Source organism: Etheostoma spectabile, chromosome 18 (genome assembly GCF_008692095.1).
Source record: "Etheostoma spectabile isolate EspeVRDwgs_2016 chromosome 18, UIUC_Espe_1.0, whole genome shotgun sequence".
In the NCBI taxonomy this organism is placed as follows: domain Eukaryota; kingdom Metazoa; phylum Chordata; class Actinopteri; order Perciformes; family Percidae; genus Etheostoma; species Etheostoma spectabile.
The window spans coordinates 7,513,337-7,528,729 of NC_045750.1; the positions used below are offsets into that span (position 1 = coordinate 7,513,337).

General features: G+C 37.8%; 1 protein-coding gene across 1 annotated transcript in view; it reads left to right on the top strand.

The window, feature by feature from the left end:
• ptprk (protein tyrosine phosphatase receptor type K) overlaps positions 1-13,887 on the top strand; it is a 123,351-nt gene extending 109,464 nt beyond the window's left edge. The window contains exons 24-40 of the mRNA XM_032543630.1: positions 381-392; positions 777-964; positions 1,513-1,600; positions 1,866-1,942; positions 3,405-3,422; positions 4,106-4,142; positions 4,275-4,372; positions 4,739-4,855; positions 5,140-5,294; positions 5,448-5,583; positions 6,433-6,582; positions 6,953-7,126; positions 8,717-8,848; positions 9,719-9,844; positions 10,015-10,178; positions 10,658-10,793; positions 10,938-13,887. Of these exons, the coding sequence (XP_032399521.1) occupies positions 381-392; positions 777-964; positions 1,513-1,600; positions 1,866-1,942; positions 3,405-3,422; positions 4,106-4,142; positions 4,275-4,372; positions 4,739-4,855; positions 5,140-5,294; positions 5,448-5,583; positions 6,433-6,582; positions 6,953-7,126; positions 8,717-8,848; positions 9,719-9,844; positions 10,015-10,178; positions 10,658-10,793; positions 10,938-10,991 (1,862 nt within the window). The 3' untranslated portion in view covers positions 10,992-13,887. The remainder of the gene's footprint in view (positions 1-380; positions 393-776; positions 965-1,512; positions 1,601-1,865; positions 1,943-3,404; positions 3,423-4,105; positions 4,143-4,274; positions 4,373-4,738; positions 4,856-5,139; positions 5,295-5,447; positions 5,584-6,432; positions 6,583-6,952; positions 7,127-8,716; positions 8,849-9,718; positions 9,845-10,014; positions 10,179-10,657; positions 10,794-10,937) is intronic.
• The last annotated feature ends 1,506 nt before the right edge of the window (positions 13,888-15,393 follow it).

Below are 15,393 nucleotides of genomic sequence, written 5' to 3' on the forward strand. Positions count from 1 at the left end.
TACTATTACAATGGGAATTGAAGGTGTAGAAAGCTTGGAATAGTAGAGTGAAATTTACGTTTGAAGTATCAGTTACTGAACAAATTAACATAGTTGTAAATAGCGGTGGATGTTACCACTAAAGGGCATGCAGTACAGTACGGCTTTTATGTTGCCATAAGCATTGTTTTAGCAAAGTGGCACTTCATGTTTTTTGGCCATACTTGTGACATCATCTGTTTTTTAAATCATCCATTGTGTATAACTTTCAAGGTCCATGTAGATCAAAGTTGTCAATGTAACCTGTAGTTCACATTTAGAGTCTTATTAACAAATCCTCCTATCCGGCTGTCTGACTTAACTTTTTTACTCTTCTCTTTTTCTGCGGCTTTGACATGTAGTTCCAATCACAGGTGCGTATTAGACAGAGAAAACAAAGTTCTGGTTTGTTTGGTGTGAGGAAAATGCAGTATTCTCTTTTGGTAATAGTTAGAAGCCAGCAGCTAAAACTGGTTTTGGGAAGACAAAAAAGTAATTGTTTGTTTTATCATATACCATATATCAAAGTAATATGTTGTTGTTGTTTTTTTAAAGCCAGTGTTTAGTAAATGTACATGGATTTTATCCAACCTAGCACAATCTTTTACTGCATGATTCCTCCCTCAGACATAATAACAATAGAATTGATCAGTTTTATACGTTTTATTACCCTGGAGAGTATAAAACAGTAAAGGCACTGATGAACGGTTTAGTTAATTTGCAAATGAATTAACCAGTAATTTCTTCTTTTGTTGTAGATGAGAACCACAGTGGCTCTGCAGCGGAGAACAGCAGGCTTCTGGATGTTCCTCGGTATCACTGTGAAGGAACCGAATCTCCTTATCAGACTGGACAGCTTCACCCAGCCATCAGAGTGGCCGATCTTCTGCAGCACATCAACCTAATGAAAACATCTGACAGCTACGGCTTTAAGGAGGAGTATGAAGTAAGATTATTATAAACAGTACTTAGAATACTAGTTCTAGCAATAAAGGAAGTGTTAGTAGCCTGGTTGGTTACATTAGCAAAAGCAGCAAAGGTGTTATGAGTAGAAGCAGTCAGGTTCATTTTGTTATTGGTTTAAGAAGTAGTAATACAATTAAAGTTAGCACCTTAAGTATAACCCAGACAAAGATATTTCTAATTCAATATTGGATAAGAGTAAGATAGCTGAAAAGCCTATAAAGAAAATCAATCATGCTTTATTTGATATTTTGGCTACATTAAAATGATGAAGTGACTACTAGGGTTGAATTGCCTCTTAATTTCAGAGTATTTTCTGCTCATTGTCAAAACAGTCAAAAAGCAGCAAACCTTTTTTATTTCCCCTTTTTATGTATTTAATAAGCATCCTGTCACCACTCATGTGCCCATGAAATAGAGCCATTCAATTACTTCTTCCTGCTCAGAGTCATCTAGTAGGAACGCTACTTTTTTAGGATCCATGACGTGTAATTTTCTTTTGTATTGTTTTGTGTGCTGTTGGTGATACAGAGCTTCTTTGAGGGCCAGTCGGCCTCCTGGGACGTGGCCAAGAAGGAGCAGAACCGTACCAAGAACCGCTATGGGAACATTATAGCATGTAAGCAAGCTTCATTTATGTATATTTATGTTCACGTACAAAGAGGTTACAAGGTGTTTTACAGGAGGAAGAAAAGGGGAAAGAAGGGGGTAAGAGACATAGAAAAAATACATTAATATGCTTTTTTCCCCAAAATGTCCGTATGCCCTAAAACAAATATTATTTTTCTTTTTGCTTTCCTTTTAATCTCACTGTCTCTCTTTGTTGTTTTTTTTTTTTTTATCTATTTCTGTTGCTCTCCAACAATGTGCTCTTCTTTCTTTAGATGACCATTCAAGGGTTATTCTCCAGCCCATAGAAGATGATCCCTCCTCCGACTACATCAACGCCAACTACATCGATGTAAGTGGAAACGCATCGAATGCTACTATTGGCTCCCAACGAAACCAACGAAACCACACTCCCTCGCTCGTATGTCAGGCCTCTATACCTTTATTGCGTCTACTAGTCATCCATCATACCATTTTACGCATCCAGCCACCCCAAAAAACACATCATGCATACAGTAAATGTGTCTTTCTTAGGTGTCTGTTTTGTTGTCTTTCTTCTGTCTCTATCCATATATTCATGTATGCATCCATTCTGAATTTATCATAGTATCCTGATACAGCTAATTTAAATTACAATTTAGTCTAAGTTACATTAAATAAAGCAGTATATTTGTAGTCATCATTTGGATTTAGTTGGAACAACCACATTACGCTAAGAACGATACAAAAAGATATGTTGTTATTTCTTCATAAACTCCCTTTTAATGAAATGGTTGCAACATGAAGCCACTATGCCAGTATAGTCTGAGAAATAGTCTGGTACATAACTCCCTATAAAACCACAGCCATTGTTACACTTAAGTTATATTTAATCAATGAGATAGAACGTGTTATTTAGTGAGCTCTGGATGAACTGCTTAGGCAGATTTTGTTACATTTTGACAGAGCCAGGATAGCTGTTTCCCCCTGTTTCTAGTCTTTTTTCTAATCTAAGGTAACTGGCTGCTTGTGCTAGCTTTGTATTTACTGGACAAACATAACACTAGTATCAATCTGATTTTCTTACTCTCAACAAGAAAGGAAAGAAGAATATCTCCTAAAAGTCACCGCATTTATCCATTCATCTTTTAAGTGGTCAGTCCATCCACTCATCCATTGTTATCCATTTAAATCAATTGTTTGTCTCTCCATTCATCTATCACTTCATAACTCCATCTAAGTACAAATCCATCATTCATCTTTTTCCATCTCCACCACTTCACTCTCCTGTCACCTTTACAACAATCATCTGCATGTTAGTCTCTCACATTGTACTTTTTTAAATGCTATTACTGCTTATAGCATGCTCTTTTATATTACCATTACCTTCCATTAAAACAATTACATGCATGCTATCATCCACATTAAGCTTGAATTAAGATGAATAGAGTGAACACTCCCTGGTGTATCCAGATTATCTTTGTTTGTACAACTATGGTCCAATGACTGTTAAATAATTTGGATTGTACTCGAAAATTAGATTATTAACAACCAGCTTTCTTTAGGCTGCAGACTTCCAATGTGCTTTTGCTGTGAGGAAGTCAAATGGCATCAGGGAGTGTCTATTCTACACAGTCTAATTCTAAGTTTTAAGATCATTAAGATCATGTTTTTTTTCTGCATGTCCTGTTCAAAGTTATGTCAATGCAACTTTTCTTTTTCTAATTGACACTCACTGACATTGTTGTGCTTTCTTTCTTTCTTTCTTTCTTTCTGTCTTTCTTTCTTTCTTTCTTTCTTCCACTTGTTCTTTCAATCTGTGGCTTGGGCTATAGATTTGGCTGTACAGGGATGTAAGTATCACTGTGGATTCTTTCATTCACGCCCCTCAACCTTTAAACCTATACGTCCATTTATACACTCATCATTAATACATCGAGTCGCGTTGTTCGAGCTTTTTGAGTTGCTGGGGCCTCGGGGGCATGAAAGATTTCACTCCATCTTGCCCTCTCACCAGTCTTCCTTACGTCCCACTATGTGCATTAGCTTATGCGTAGTACCTGTGTTTGTCTAATTACCAGTAGGTAATGGTTGTACCTGACAGTTTTGTAAAGGTGGCAGGCATCAGTGCAGTCATCTGTAGATTTTGGCAGGGCCTTACTTTAAGCATAATTTCTAAATTTTGTTTTGAGAATTTAGAAATATCAGGTATGAGTATTCAGAGTAAACGTTCCCCCACATACCATCCCCTTGATGAGATGACCAACTTTTGCAACTTGCAGTGCAACTCAACATGTAGCCCAAAAATGACGGTTGCATTCATTATATCGTCAAAATATTTTAGTTAACTTCACTAAAACGTACTTGGAGACGCTTCGTAATGTTTCTATTGCCACAGGTAAGAGCATAGATTAGTTGTGACGGTTATAATGATGCACTGACTGTCGATGTCTCCAACTGTGATAGGGGATTTTTTTACAATGTGATACATACACTTGGATACTGAGTTGTGGTGTTCTGCTTTTTTGTTTTTTAGGGTTACCAGAGACCGAGTCACTACATTGCTACTCAGGGTAAGATACTGCAACAATTCTTAATAACTGCTGTTTAACTGGATTCTACAAATAAAATTAATTAAACAAATTTCTTCCCACTTAGTTATCATAAAAAGTACTGAATATGTGACTTTGTGTGTCTGTGTGTAGGTCCTGTTCACGAGACAGTGTATGACTTCTGGAGAATGGTGTGGCAGGAACAGTCAGCCTGCATCGTCATGGTAACCAATCTGGTGGAGGTTGGAAGGGTAAGGTGCTCTTTTTTTCCTGTTCCGTGTTCAAGACATTTTACCTTCACCTATGCATTTTGCCTATTTAGGCTCTTTGACAATTGCAATAGCCAGATAAAAGAAATAACAAGTAAGACATCATAAAGGAGAATCATGTTAAACTTTGAAGCAGCTTTACCACGTGTGCCAGAAAGATATTTTTCAAGCATTTTATTTTCACAGTGTTAATTTCAATTAAATTTGTGCTAATTAAAAAAAAAAATAGTGAAATTAGTGGACCATCTCTGCTGTCCTATTTTTCTGTTATTGATCCAGGTCTTTGAACATGTTGGATTATAATTATTATACTGTATTTGATAAAATATTAAATGTTATTTTTCCCAGGTTAAGTGCTATAAGTACTGGCCAGACGATGCAGAGGTGTACGGAGACTTCAAGGTTACTTTTGTAGAGGTTGAACCCCTTGCTGAATATGTGGTTCGCACATTTACATTGGAGAGGGTGAGTGATATTTTTTTAACTTATATTTTGCATATTGTTTCGTTTTGTATTTATTTGTCATTGCATTTGTTTAGCATAATTTACAATATTGCAAATACTTACATTGTAATGCTTGTGAAGCTTGTCTAGTTGAGGATGTGTTAGTTTCTTCTGCGTGATCTTAGGGAGCTCCACATTGTTTAACGGGTTAATAAGTTTGGGACATATTCAGTGAGGGAACATACTGTATATAATGACAGGTACCATGCAATGTAACCTAAAGGTGTCTTTTGTCTTTACGTCAGCGTGGTTTCAACGAGGTGCGGGAAGTAAAGCAGTTCCATTTCACAGGCTGGCCTGATCACGGAGTTCCATATCACGCTACGGGACTACTTTCCTTCATCCGCAGGGTTAAAATCTCCAATCCACCTTCTGCTGGGCCAATTGTGGTCCACTGCAGGTATAGAAATACATGGACACCTTGATATTCTGTACCACTCTACTAGGCACCCTTATATTTTAAATATAAATATAGTCATTAAAATGTCTTTGTTTTTCTGTCTTCAATTACAAACCAAAAGAATAATTTCTTTGTCTCTGTTTCTCTCTGCAGTGCTGGAGCAGGGCGTACGGGCTGTTTCATAGTTATTGACATCATGCTGGACATGGCGGAGAGAGAAGGAGTGGTCGACATCTACAACTGTGTGAAGGCTCTTCGCTCTAGGAGGATCAACATGGTACAGACTGAGGTGACTGCATTACCCATCCTCCATCTGCATCCATATCTTAGAATATATATATATATATTTACTCAATAAACCCTCAGTGTATAGATTCAGCCATCAGCATGGTTTAGGCTGGCTGACTACATCTCTCTGCCACCAATTCATAAACATGTCATCTCATTACATAAACACAGCAAACATTTCATAGAATATGTACTTACTGTTAGCAGTATTATCGTGACCTGGGCAAAGGGGAAGATCGATGTTATTTAATAGCCGCTTTTTCAAGGATTTGGATATCTTACTTTGGCACCATTCGGTGGTAGGATGAAGAATTACACTGTGGTAGACAGCAGTATTGCACCTTGAATGAAGCATCTCCATCCCATGCAGTTTATGCAGAGCTGACACTTAAACACACTTAAAAAAAAAAAACTCCGCTGCTCTTTGTTCTTTGTTCTTTATCAACAAAATTAATTTCCTATATGTTGTTTTTATCTATTCAGTCTATCTCTATCTATGTCTCTTACAAAAATGTAAGAAGAGTTATTTTGATTACATCAAATACATTTTTTTATATAACCATCATTAAAAAATAATACAATAAATACAATTTCCTGTGTGGACTGACTCACAAGTGGGGTAAACCAAAACTCGACATTCATCATCTCATCTCCTTCATAGCTCCATCTCCCACTGGTCATCATTAACTCAGTGTCCGCATGCTCACTTTCATTTGACATCACAGCCGCTTGTGTTATCTATGTGACACGTATGTGTGTATTTTATGGTTTGCCAATGTTTTTATCTGGAGGGAAATATGTGTATGTACTGTATGTAACACTTTGCATGTCTTGAATTATATGTCTTCAGGAGCAGTATATATTCATCCATGATGCCATTCTAGAGGCGTGTTTGTGTGGAGAAACAGCCATACCAGTCTGCGAGTTCAAAGCTGCTTTTTATGAGCTGATCCGCATCGACTCGCAGACCAACTCGTCACATCTAAAGGATGAGTTCCAGGTAAACCTAATGTAATCTGTATCTTCAACCTTTAAAATTACACTTTAAAGTTTATCTTAAAATGCATTTAGAAGCTGAGTTTTTACAAACAAAACAAATATCAAAATGTCAACAAAAGTCTCATGTCAGCATAATCCACTTCTCAGCTTCTGTTAGAGTTTTTGAACTGCTGAATGATCATGCAGCATCTAAGAAGTAAATCTAGCCACGTTTTGTGGAAATGATCAGCTTCTGAATCCACTCCTGGCCAAAAATGTAAATTTACCCTTTGGACCCAGAAACCACAGAGAGATACAACTCAACACGGCAACACAACATTTTTTATTTTTTTTCACTAACTTATAGGTTTTGCATGTCTCTCTTTGTCCAGACGTTAAACTCGGTGACCCCTCAGCCTCAGCCTGAAGACTGCAGTATTGCATTGTTGCCTAGAAACCAAGATAAGAACCGCTTTATGGATGGCCTTCCTCCTGATAGATGCCTTCCCTTCCTCATTACAATAGACGGAGAAAGCAGCAACTACATCAATGCTGCTCTGATGGATGTAAGTGTATAACACACTCACATTCACATACAGTTAGGTTGTGTTATTTTCAACACATCAAGCACGACTAATTTGGGATATTTCACAACGTATGTGAACATAGCATTTTAGACAGATGTGTTTCATTTACATAACACAATTTGAATATACTGTATGTAAAACAAAGAAAAACAACGTATGATGTCTATTGTCCCAATTTGCAATCACATAATTGTTTAAAAATGATACACACTTTTAAGATGTTATACACAAATGATGATAAAACGCAACACATTATATATTTATGCACATATGTTTATAGAGACAACACACACACACACACACTCACACACACACACACACACACACAGACTCCCCTCCCTGTTTGTGTGATGCTGTGTTTGTGGTTTTAGCAGCAGAAGGCTAGAGACAAATCCAGGTTCTGAAAAGACCACTAGCTTCTCTGGCCACCACCCAATCTTTAACAGCCTCATTGCTGCAGGACATTTTTACATTGGCAACAGTTGACAACATGTTGCCACCATGACTTGAAAAACAAAGTCATTATTATTATGTAGGTTGAAATTTAAGGTAAGATGGCAATATCTGGTCATTGTCTGACATAAATACAATTTAATGTTGATTAGTAGGTCTGTTTTCATAGAACTTAGACAGAGAGAAGGATAGTAAGGGGTGGGCTGTAGATGCAGTATGTGAGTTAATAATAGTGGTTGAAACACAAAATGTAATACATGCATGGTGTGGATAGAAACCTGGCTTCTTTCCAACAAATTTGTTGGAGGACAAAAATACTGTAATTGCTGTAAAACTTCCAATTTTTAAAGTTTATATTTCAAGTTTAGTCACTTACCTTTGGCCTCTCTCTAACCAAGCTCTCAGAGGAGTTCCAGGTAATGGGATTTTACTTCAAATCTCCAATACTGGATTTGTTTCATGGCTTCAGTGTCGTTCTGCCACCATGTTCATGTTTAGTAAAACCATTTACACCCTAAACTCTAAACCTGACCCCGACCCTCACATTAGATTATCCTTATGATTACAAGTCACCAAAGTCATTCACTCTCATGTCACACATGTGGCTGCACATTTTCATTCAGGATGAATTGGGCTCAGTTCACTTTCAGTTTAGTCAGTTCATTATGTCAATAGAAACTCTGAGTTTGGTCGATTTTGTCTTTTATTTTGTGACTGACAAATTTTCCATTTAATGACTTGAACTGAACATGAAGTACACTGACCCTATTAGACATAGATGTACTGTAAGTACAATGTATTTGTATATGCAATGCATGCTCCTCACCCTCACATGTGATAGGCCCACTGCATGATTATGTAACCAAACATCACCTGTGTTGCTTGCAATTCCACAAATTGTCCCACTCTGCTCCACTGTTTGTGTTTTGATGTGTGGATGAGAGAAAGAAAGTAATATGTCAAGGATAAAGATATTTAGGTAACAAAAAAGGGATGTGAACGATGTGTATGAAAAGCAAAACTTAGTGCTTCAAACTAATAATACGTTTGTGAACAAAATGACACTGCTGTGTTTATGAAAGATCTGATATTATTTCTGTTGATTGTTTCCTGCAGAGCTACAGACAGCCTGCTGCATTCATCGTTACCCAGCATCCTTTGCCTAACACTGTCAAAGACTTTTGGCGTCTGGTTTACGACTATGGATGTACCAGTTTGGTGATGCTGAATGAGATTGACCTGGCTCAGGTAATTCAATGTTCAGTTGTTTTAGGAGTAGTTTTTTGGATCATCATTTGATTATCCCAATTTTGATCTGTCACAATTTTTCTTACTTTGTTAGAGGATGATATATTTCAGATATAAAGCTTTCGCTAAACAACTTCAATAAATGCATTATATAACATTTATAAACTTTATTACAAGATCAACATACTTCTACTATATATACTCGTATACAAAGGCACTTGGGCATAAATACAATATGCATACTGTACATTATTAGCAGTGAAGGAAGGTAGACAAACATCAATATCTAATTTATCCAACAGTCATAAGTGAGAATAATCAACAGGAGAGGAGCCACGTTGTAGAGTTGTTCTACACATAAACATATAATTATACAGGTATCATCTTTAATATAGTCAAAATAGATAATTTATTATATGTTTTAATGTTTAACAGTTTGCCATTCTGTAGTAAAAACTCTTGCAGACCTCACTTGAATGATTTCATATTCCGCTGGATCAAATAAAAATCTAATTAAACTCCAGTCTGTGAACAGAGAGGAACATTTATAATACTGAAGAAAATAATCCTGTCTTGCAGTTACTACACATTTAAAAAAAAGAAAAAAAGAAGAAAAAAAAAGAAGCTAATATTGGCTTAAAATTTCAGTCTTGCCTCAACATCAGCTTCATACCAAAGTCAGAATAAACGAACCGGATTTTACTGTCTCCAGAGGGGTAGTTAGTTGTCCTTTGCTCACCAAGGCAAAAAGCATACAACATATAAACAACAATAAGAAAACTTCTTACAATATTGAATTTTGCACTTCTATGTATTGCTGTTTCACCCTTGCATGTCCTGTATCTAAATGCTGTGACTGTTTCTGCTCAGGGCTGTCCTCAGTACTGGCCAGAGGAGGGCATGTTGCGTTACGGTCCGGTCCAGGTGGAATGTATGTCCTGCTCCATGGAATGTGACGTAATCAGTCGACTCTTCAGAGTCTGCAACCTCACCAGGGTTAGTTGATTGATATTGTGTTGCTACGTCTATGTGATTTCTCTCAAGCCACATCTTCCTTTATGTGTGATTGAGAAACGAACATAGACAGTGTTTACTCAGCTCTTCCAACAGTCTTCTGTTTAACAGAATCTATTCCTCTAAATGTTTTTTGTTGTTTGATCTTTCAGCCCCAGGAAGGCTACCTGATGGTCCGTCAGTTCCAGTACCTGGGCTGGGCGGGGCACAGAGAAATCCCCGCCTCCAAACGCTCCTTCCTCAAACTGATCCTGCAGGTCGACCAGTGGCAGCGTGAGGGAGAGGAGGGAGAGGGAAGAACCATCGTACACTGCCTGTGGGTTCACACCAAACATCTCATACAGTCTCATACACTTTTTTTTTTTTAAATTTAGCAAGAGTGTATTTGTGAAAAGCAATCAGCAGCTCTGTCAGGAACAAAAGAGCATTGTGTTTACTTAGTAAAAAAAGTGAACATGTATCATGTGTATGTGTTAATTTGTTCAAGTAAAGATGAAAAGAATCAAATAAAGGTTGCCAAAATCTGTTTGTCTGGTAATAGGCCTACCAGTTATCTTGGCACCATTTGGTGATTATTATAGAAAGTGTTAATGGCTCATGAAACTCCAAGTGAGAGTGACAATTCTCAGACATCATCAGAATGTCTTTTTGTCTGATGATGCACAAGATTTAGTGACGATTTGTTATCAGTGTTCCAAAATCCGTGCCATGAACACTGAGAGGTGGCAAAACTACAAATGAAATAAATTGTTCTTTTTGTGACATATCTCTGTATTGTTGTCTGTGTGTGTACAGAAACGGAGGTGGGCGTAGTGGAGTGTTCTGTGCCAGCAGCATTGTGTGTGAGATGGCCAAGAGACAGAGTGTGGTCGACGTCTTCCATGCCGTAAAGACCTTAAGGAACAGCAAACCCAACATGGTGGATACTCCGGTGAGTTAAATAGAATGAAAGACAAACAGAGATTAACTAAATGTTTGGTTTGGTTTTACATAATTTGTCAGATATTGACCCAAAATATGAACCCTGACCCACCCAAATGTTAAGTTCAGTATGTCTGTCTGTGTTCTTCTATAGGAGCAGTACCGGTTCTGTTACGACCTGTCATTGGAGTTCATAGAGTCCTCTTAAACAAAGTGAGAAAAGGAGGAGGTGAAGAACAAATTTCACTTCCCGTGTGTCTGATCCTTTGCTTTTGCTTGATCTTGACTCCCCTCTGTGGTTGTCGTTCTGTAGCATCCATTTTGCATCTCTACAAATGGCAGAAGCAAAATTGGCTCCTTGTACAGTGTTGTAAAGTATTCAAAGGGAAACATTCAGACTTTTAACGGACGGGGCTGCTGGGAGTGTGACAGAGGGGGAGGTGTTACTGCTTTTACTCCTTTATGCTTATTGTACAACTTTTTGAGTGCTGGCCGGCCCCTGTATGTTTTGGGCCCCATTTAAATGTTTAGCCTCTCACCCCAACCCCTCCTCCCATGGACTTGATGCCTCATGCTGTTCCAGCTGCAGAACTCAATGTGCACTGTAGATGTCTCCCTCTCGCCTTGCTAGCTGCAGCCCAGCCTGCTCTCATGCTTATTTCTGACTACTTAACAGTGTTGGGCATCTCTTCATGGTGATGTTTGAATATTTGCTGCCAGTACTTTTGCATAAAAACAAGAAACTTAAAGTTGCAGCCTGGCCAAACTCTGCGAATGCTTCTGTTTTCTACTCCATACATCAGCAGCATTTACATGTTATTTTTTTGAGTCAGAACATTATTATGTATTTAGGTACTTAATAGCCACTTTGAACCCATTCTTCATTGGTTACATACAGTATATTGACAGATAACGGAATATATAGACAGAAAATACCCTATATGTCAATGTAGGTTTGCTACATGTAATTAGATGAAGTAGCGTCTTAGAAACAAGACTGACAGTGAAAGAAAAACAGGAAGTTTACACAGGGAGTATTAGGCTTTTTGTGTGTTTGTTTTTGTTTTTGTTTTTTTACGATATCATGAAGTGGCAACTTGAAAAATGTTAAGTGTAGGATTTTCACTAAAATGTATACGTTCAAGAAAGTGTGATATGTATCATTGTTTTATATTTTCTGCAGTCAGTGCAGAGTTGATTTGTTGTATCATTTATTGATTGTCTGGATAGAAGTTTTGAAGTCTTCTTTGTAACCCAAATTGTAAACATTGAAGATTGTGTTCGACCATGTGACATTAGCATAATCATGTTTGTTTCAGGGCTGGGCCCAATGCACTTTCAATTCAGCCAATTCAGAAATGGAATATTTCATTTCAAAACTGTAATATGAACAGTTTTTTCGGTACTTGGAAATCGGCTCATTTACTCTTAGAAAAGACTAAGAATAAATGCTTTTTTGTGAATAGGTGAATTACAGTTTCCATTTATGGTTTGAATGGAATTGGAAGTGAACTGACCCCAGGCCTCATTTGTTTTGTGCACTGGTGGCCAACACTTTTTATTATGATTTTGTAGCTGATGTTTATTCATAAGCCAAAGACTTTGTGTAAATATGTCTATATGGATAAAGCACATTGTTTGTATTTATTGTTTGTTCACTTGCATTGCTTGTAAGAACAATCATTCTTCATTCCATGTTTACTCTACCACCAGCGTTTCTTAAACTGTGGGTCGGGACGCAAATGGACTGCCAGTCCGTTTCCTCTGGAGTATTGAGAGTAGAAGTATGATTTCACGAGCCCATAAAGGGTCCTTAGGAAAAAGATCTGCTCAATTTGGGCCCATGACGAAAAGTTTAAGAACCCCTAATCAAAGCTGTATATTAAAGCATTAGAAGTAGTTTTTCAGTATGTAGGTGGAATTCAGTAGTACTGTCTTGTTTTCAAATAATGAAACTCTGTGATGTTACCGTGGTTTATTTGTGTAAAAACCCATTGCTCTGTTTGTGGTCAGTAGAACATCCGAAATTTTGGATAATCGCTCCTATCCCTCTTAATGTTTTAGTTGGGATAAGCTGCTTATCTTCATCCTCATACCCTGCTCACTAATGTCCCTGAATACACACAGACTCAGTGATGCGAACTCACTGGCTGACTCACAGGCTTAGTGAGTGCAACATGCAGGACTGTGAAACAAAAACATTTATTGTGCCTAATCATTTGAATTTTCTTGTTGACACAAGCATTTTAAAACCATCTTAGATCGCAACCAGGGCTTTGTTGAATGCATTCTCATGGATGATCACTGTTACCTTTTGGACCATGATGCAGTGTGTTTTATTGATCAGAATGCTTCGTGAATTCTTTGGGAGACTTCAGTCTTACCGAATACCACATGTGTTCTACAAAGTTGTTCATAAAAAAACAACTTTAATGTAAATAAAATGTCAGAGGTTCCACTTGGTTGGATCAAGAGTAGCTTGGGTCTCCTGTTAAGGATGTTATTGTAAATAGACTATCATGAGTTCTCTAAAAGGCTCTACCGTTGGATGAACAGTAGATATCTAGATGATGGATGCAATGTGAGAACATTAGTTCAGCTGTAGATGAAGAGATTGTACTCTTGTAGGACAGATATTGTTTAAATGCATTAGTGTCCACAAAATACAGAACTTTATTCTTCTGGTGGAACATACTTTTTTTGTTTTGTTTATTTCTGCAGATTTCTGCTTTGACCCAAAGAAGGAAGACACATTTCACAGGCCATAACGCCACGTTTATACAGTCAGCGTGGACAAAACTAATGGCCATCTCCATAGCAAGCAGAGAGAGAAAAGAATGACGAGTGTGTCAACAGAAATTATATAAAGTAAATTAACCTTCATAACTACACACTTAAGGGAAAAGTAAGGAGCAAGTCCTGTTAAGATGCCCATAATTCCTTCTTAATAAATCCAAAGTAATCACAAGGAAGAGCAGTGAATGAAGCAGGTGTCTGGATAAGAGGCCAGTCTAAGTATAGAATTGATATTCATGGTTCATGATTAATCTTGTCTGTAATGTTTGACTTCTTTGATGTAATAAAGACCACTTCTTTAATTAAAACTTGTTTGCAGTGTTCTGTTGTTGGCATACAATTAAAAGGATGTAATTGTGTATATTTTGTATTTTATAAATTTAGGGCCAGACTTTATGTTTGTTTAAGTGATCATGGTTTCAGTAAACTCAAACTCAATCTTCAGCCTGGCAATGTTCGCAGCATTACCCTCACGCTGACAGTCACACAGGTGTTTTCACTCCTGCTGATTAACCCTTTTCTCTGTGGGTGAGTACAAACGGGGCTTGACCGACTCGTTGCATCTCTTAGGGCAGGAACATAGGCTACACGTATTGGTGCATAGAGTTTGATGAGAGGGCAGCACCACCTGAGTTGAAGTCGAGTTGCATGAAGCTTAACTTAGACTACGTTTACACGTGGGCTTCTATTTTCATAAAATGACATTTTAACCTCTCCGGTTTCAAAAGTAACATTGTGCACACCGGTCGGTTTTCAGAAAAGTGTTAATTTACACGTACCTGTGTATACTTGCCGTTAAGAGCACGCTAAACCGGGCGCGTGTCAGTAATGGGCCTGGGCGGCACTGCATGGCCCGCCCACTTTACTCACTGGCCCGTCCTAGCCAAGTCTGATTAAAAACACGTTTTGTTATAAAAAATATTGAAATGTACAGTATGTAAAAAAAGTTACAGAACTACTTGTGTGTGTTTAATGTGTCTTCTCTTCTCATTAAAACGAAGCTGTTCAAGAATAAGGATCCATGGTTACTATTACAAAGACTTCAGAACATATGTGGTTACTATGGTAACAACAGGCCGACTCTCCGGGCTGCCTCCAGCAGCTAACGTTAGCTCGCGCTGGGTTTTTACACAATGTAGGCTACCATGGACCGTGTAAGCAATATGCTGTTAAAAGTTACCGCGACAGCAATGGCTTCTCTTTAAAGTGGTATGGACCGTTTTCTTAGATGGAATACAGTGTAAATAAGGACGAGCTTATCTGCAGCATGTGCAGACGTTTCCCAGGGGAGCTGCCAGCCCATCAGAGAGATAGGAGTTAGAGTGCTGGCCTTCACAGAGGTAGGCTACATTAAGTAAAATGTGGTTCATGCTTCTTGTAACCTAGTAACCTTTCTATTTAGTAAAAAAATGGTGAATGGCTTCTAGCTGAAACGCTTTTGTGTTTTGTCCACATTAAGATAAGTTAACTGTGAGTGACGTAGTTTTTAGTTTTCTTTAATCCTGTCACTGTCTAAGATTTGGCGCCTTGCTGACCCCTTTTTATTATGTAATTATTTTCATTATATCTAGTGTATATCTATTCAAGCAATGCCTGGCTGGAAGTTTTCCTTCTTTCATTTTCTTTTACTAATGCTAGCGCATTTGCTGCTCATTATCTGTCCATAGTCCTGAAGCACCAATGCTGTTATGAATGCACCAAGGAGATGTTTCATGTGGGATTTCAGTCTGATGTAGGCTGTTCTATGTCCTGCAGAATGTTAACGCCTTCTCTGCTGTTTGGGTTCATGTTTGGTTTCCACTTTTTGCAATAAA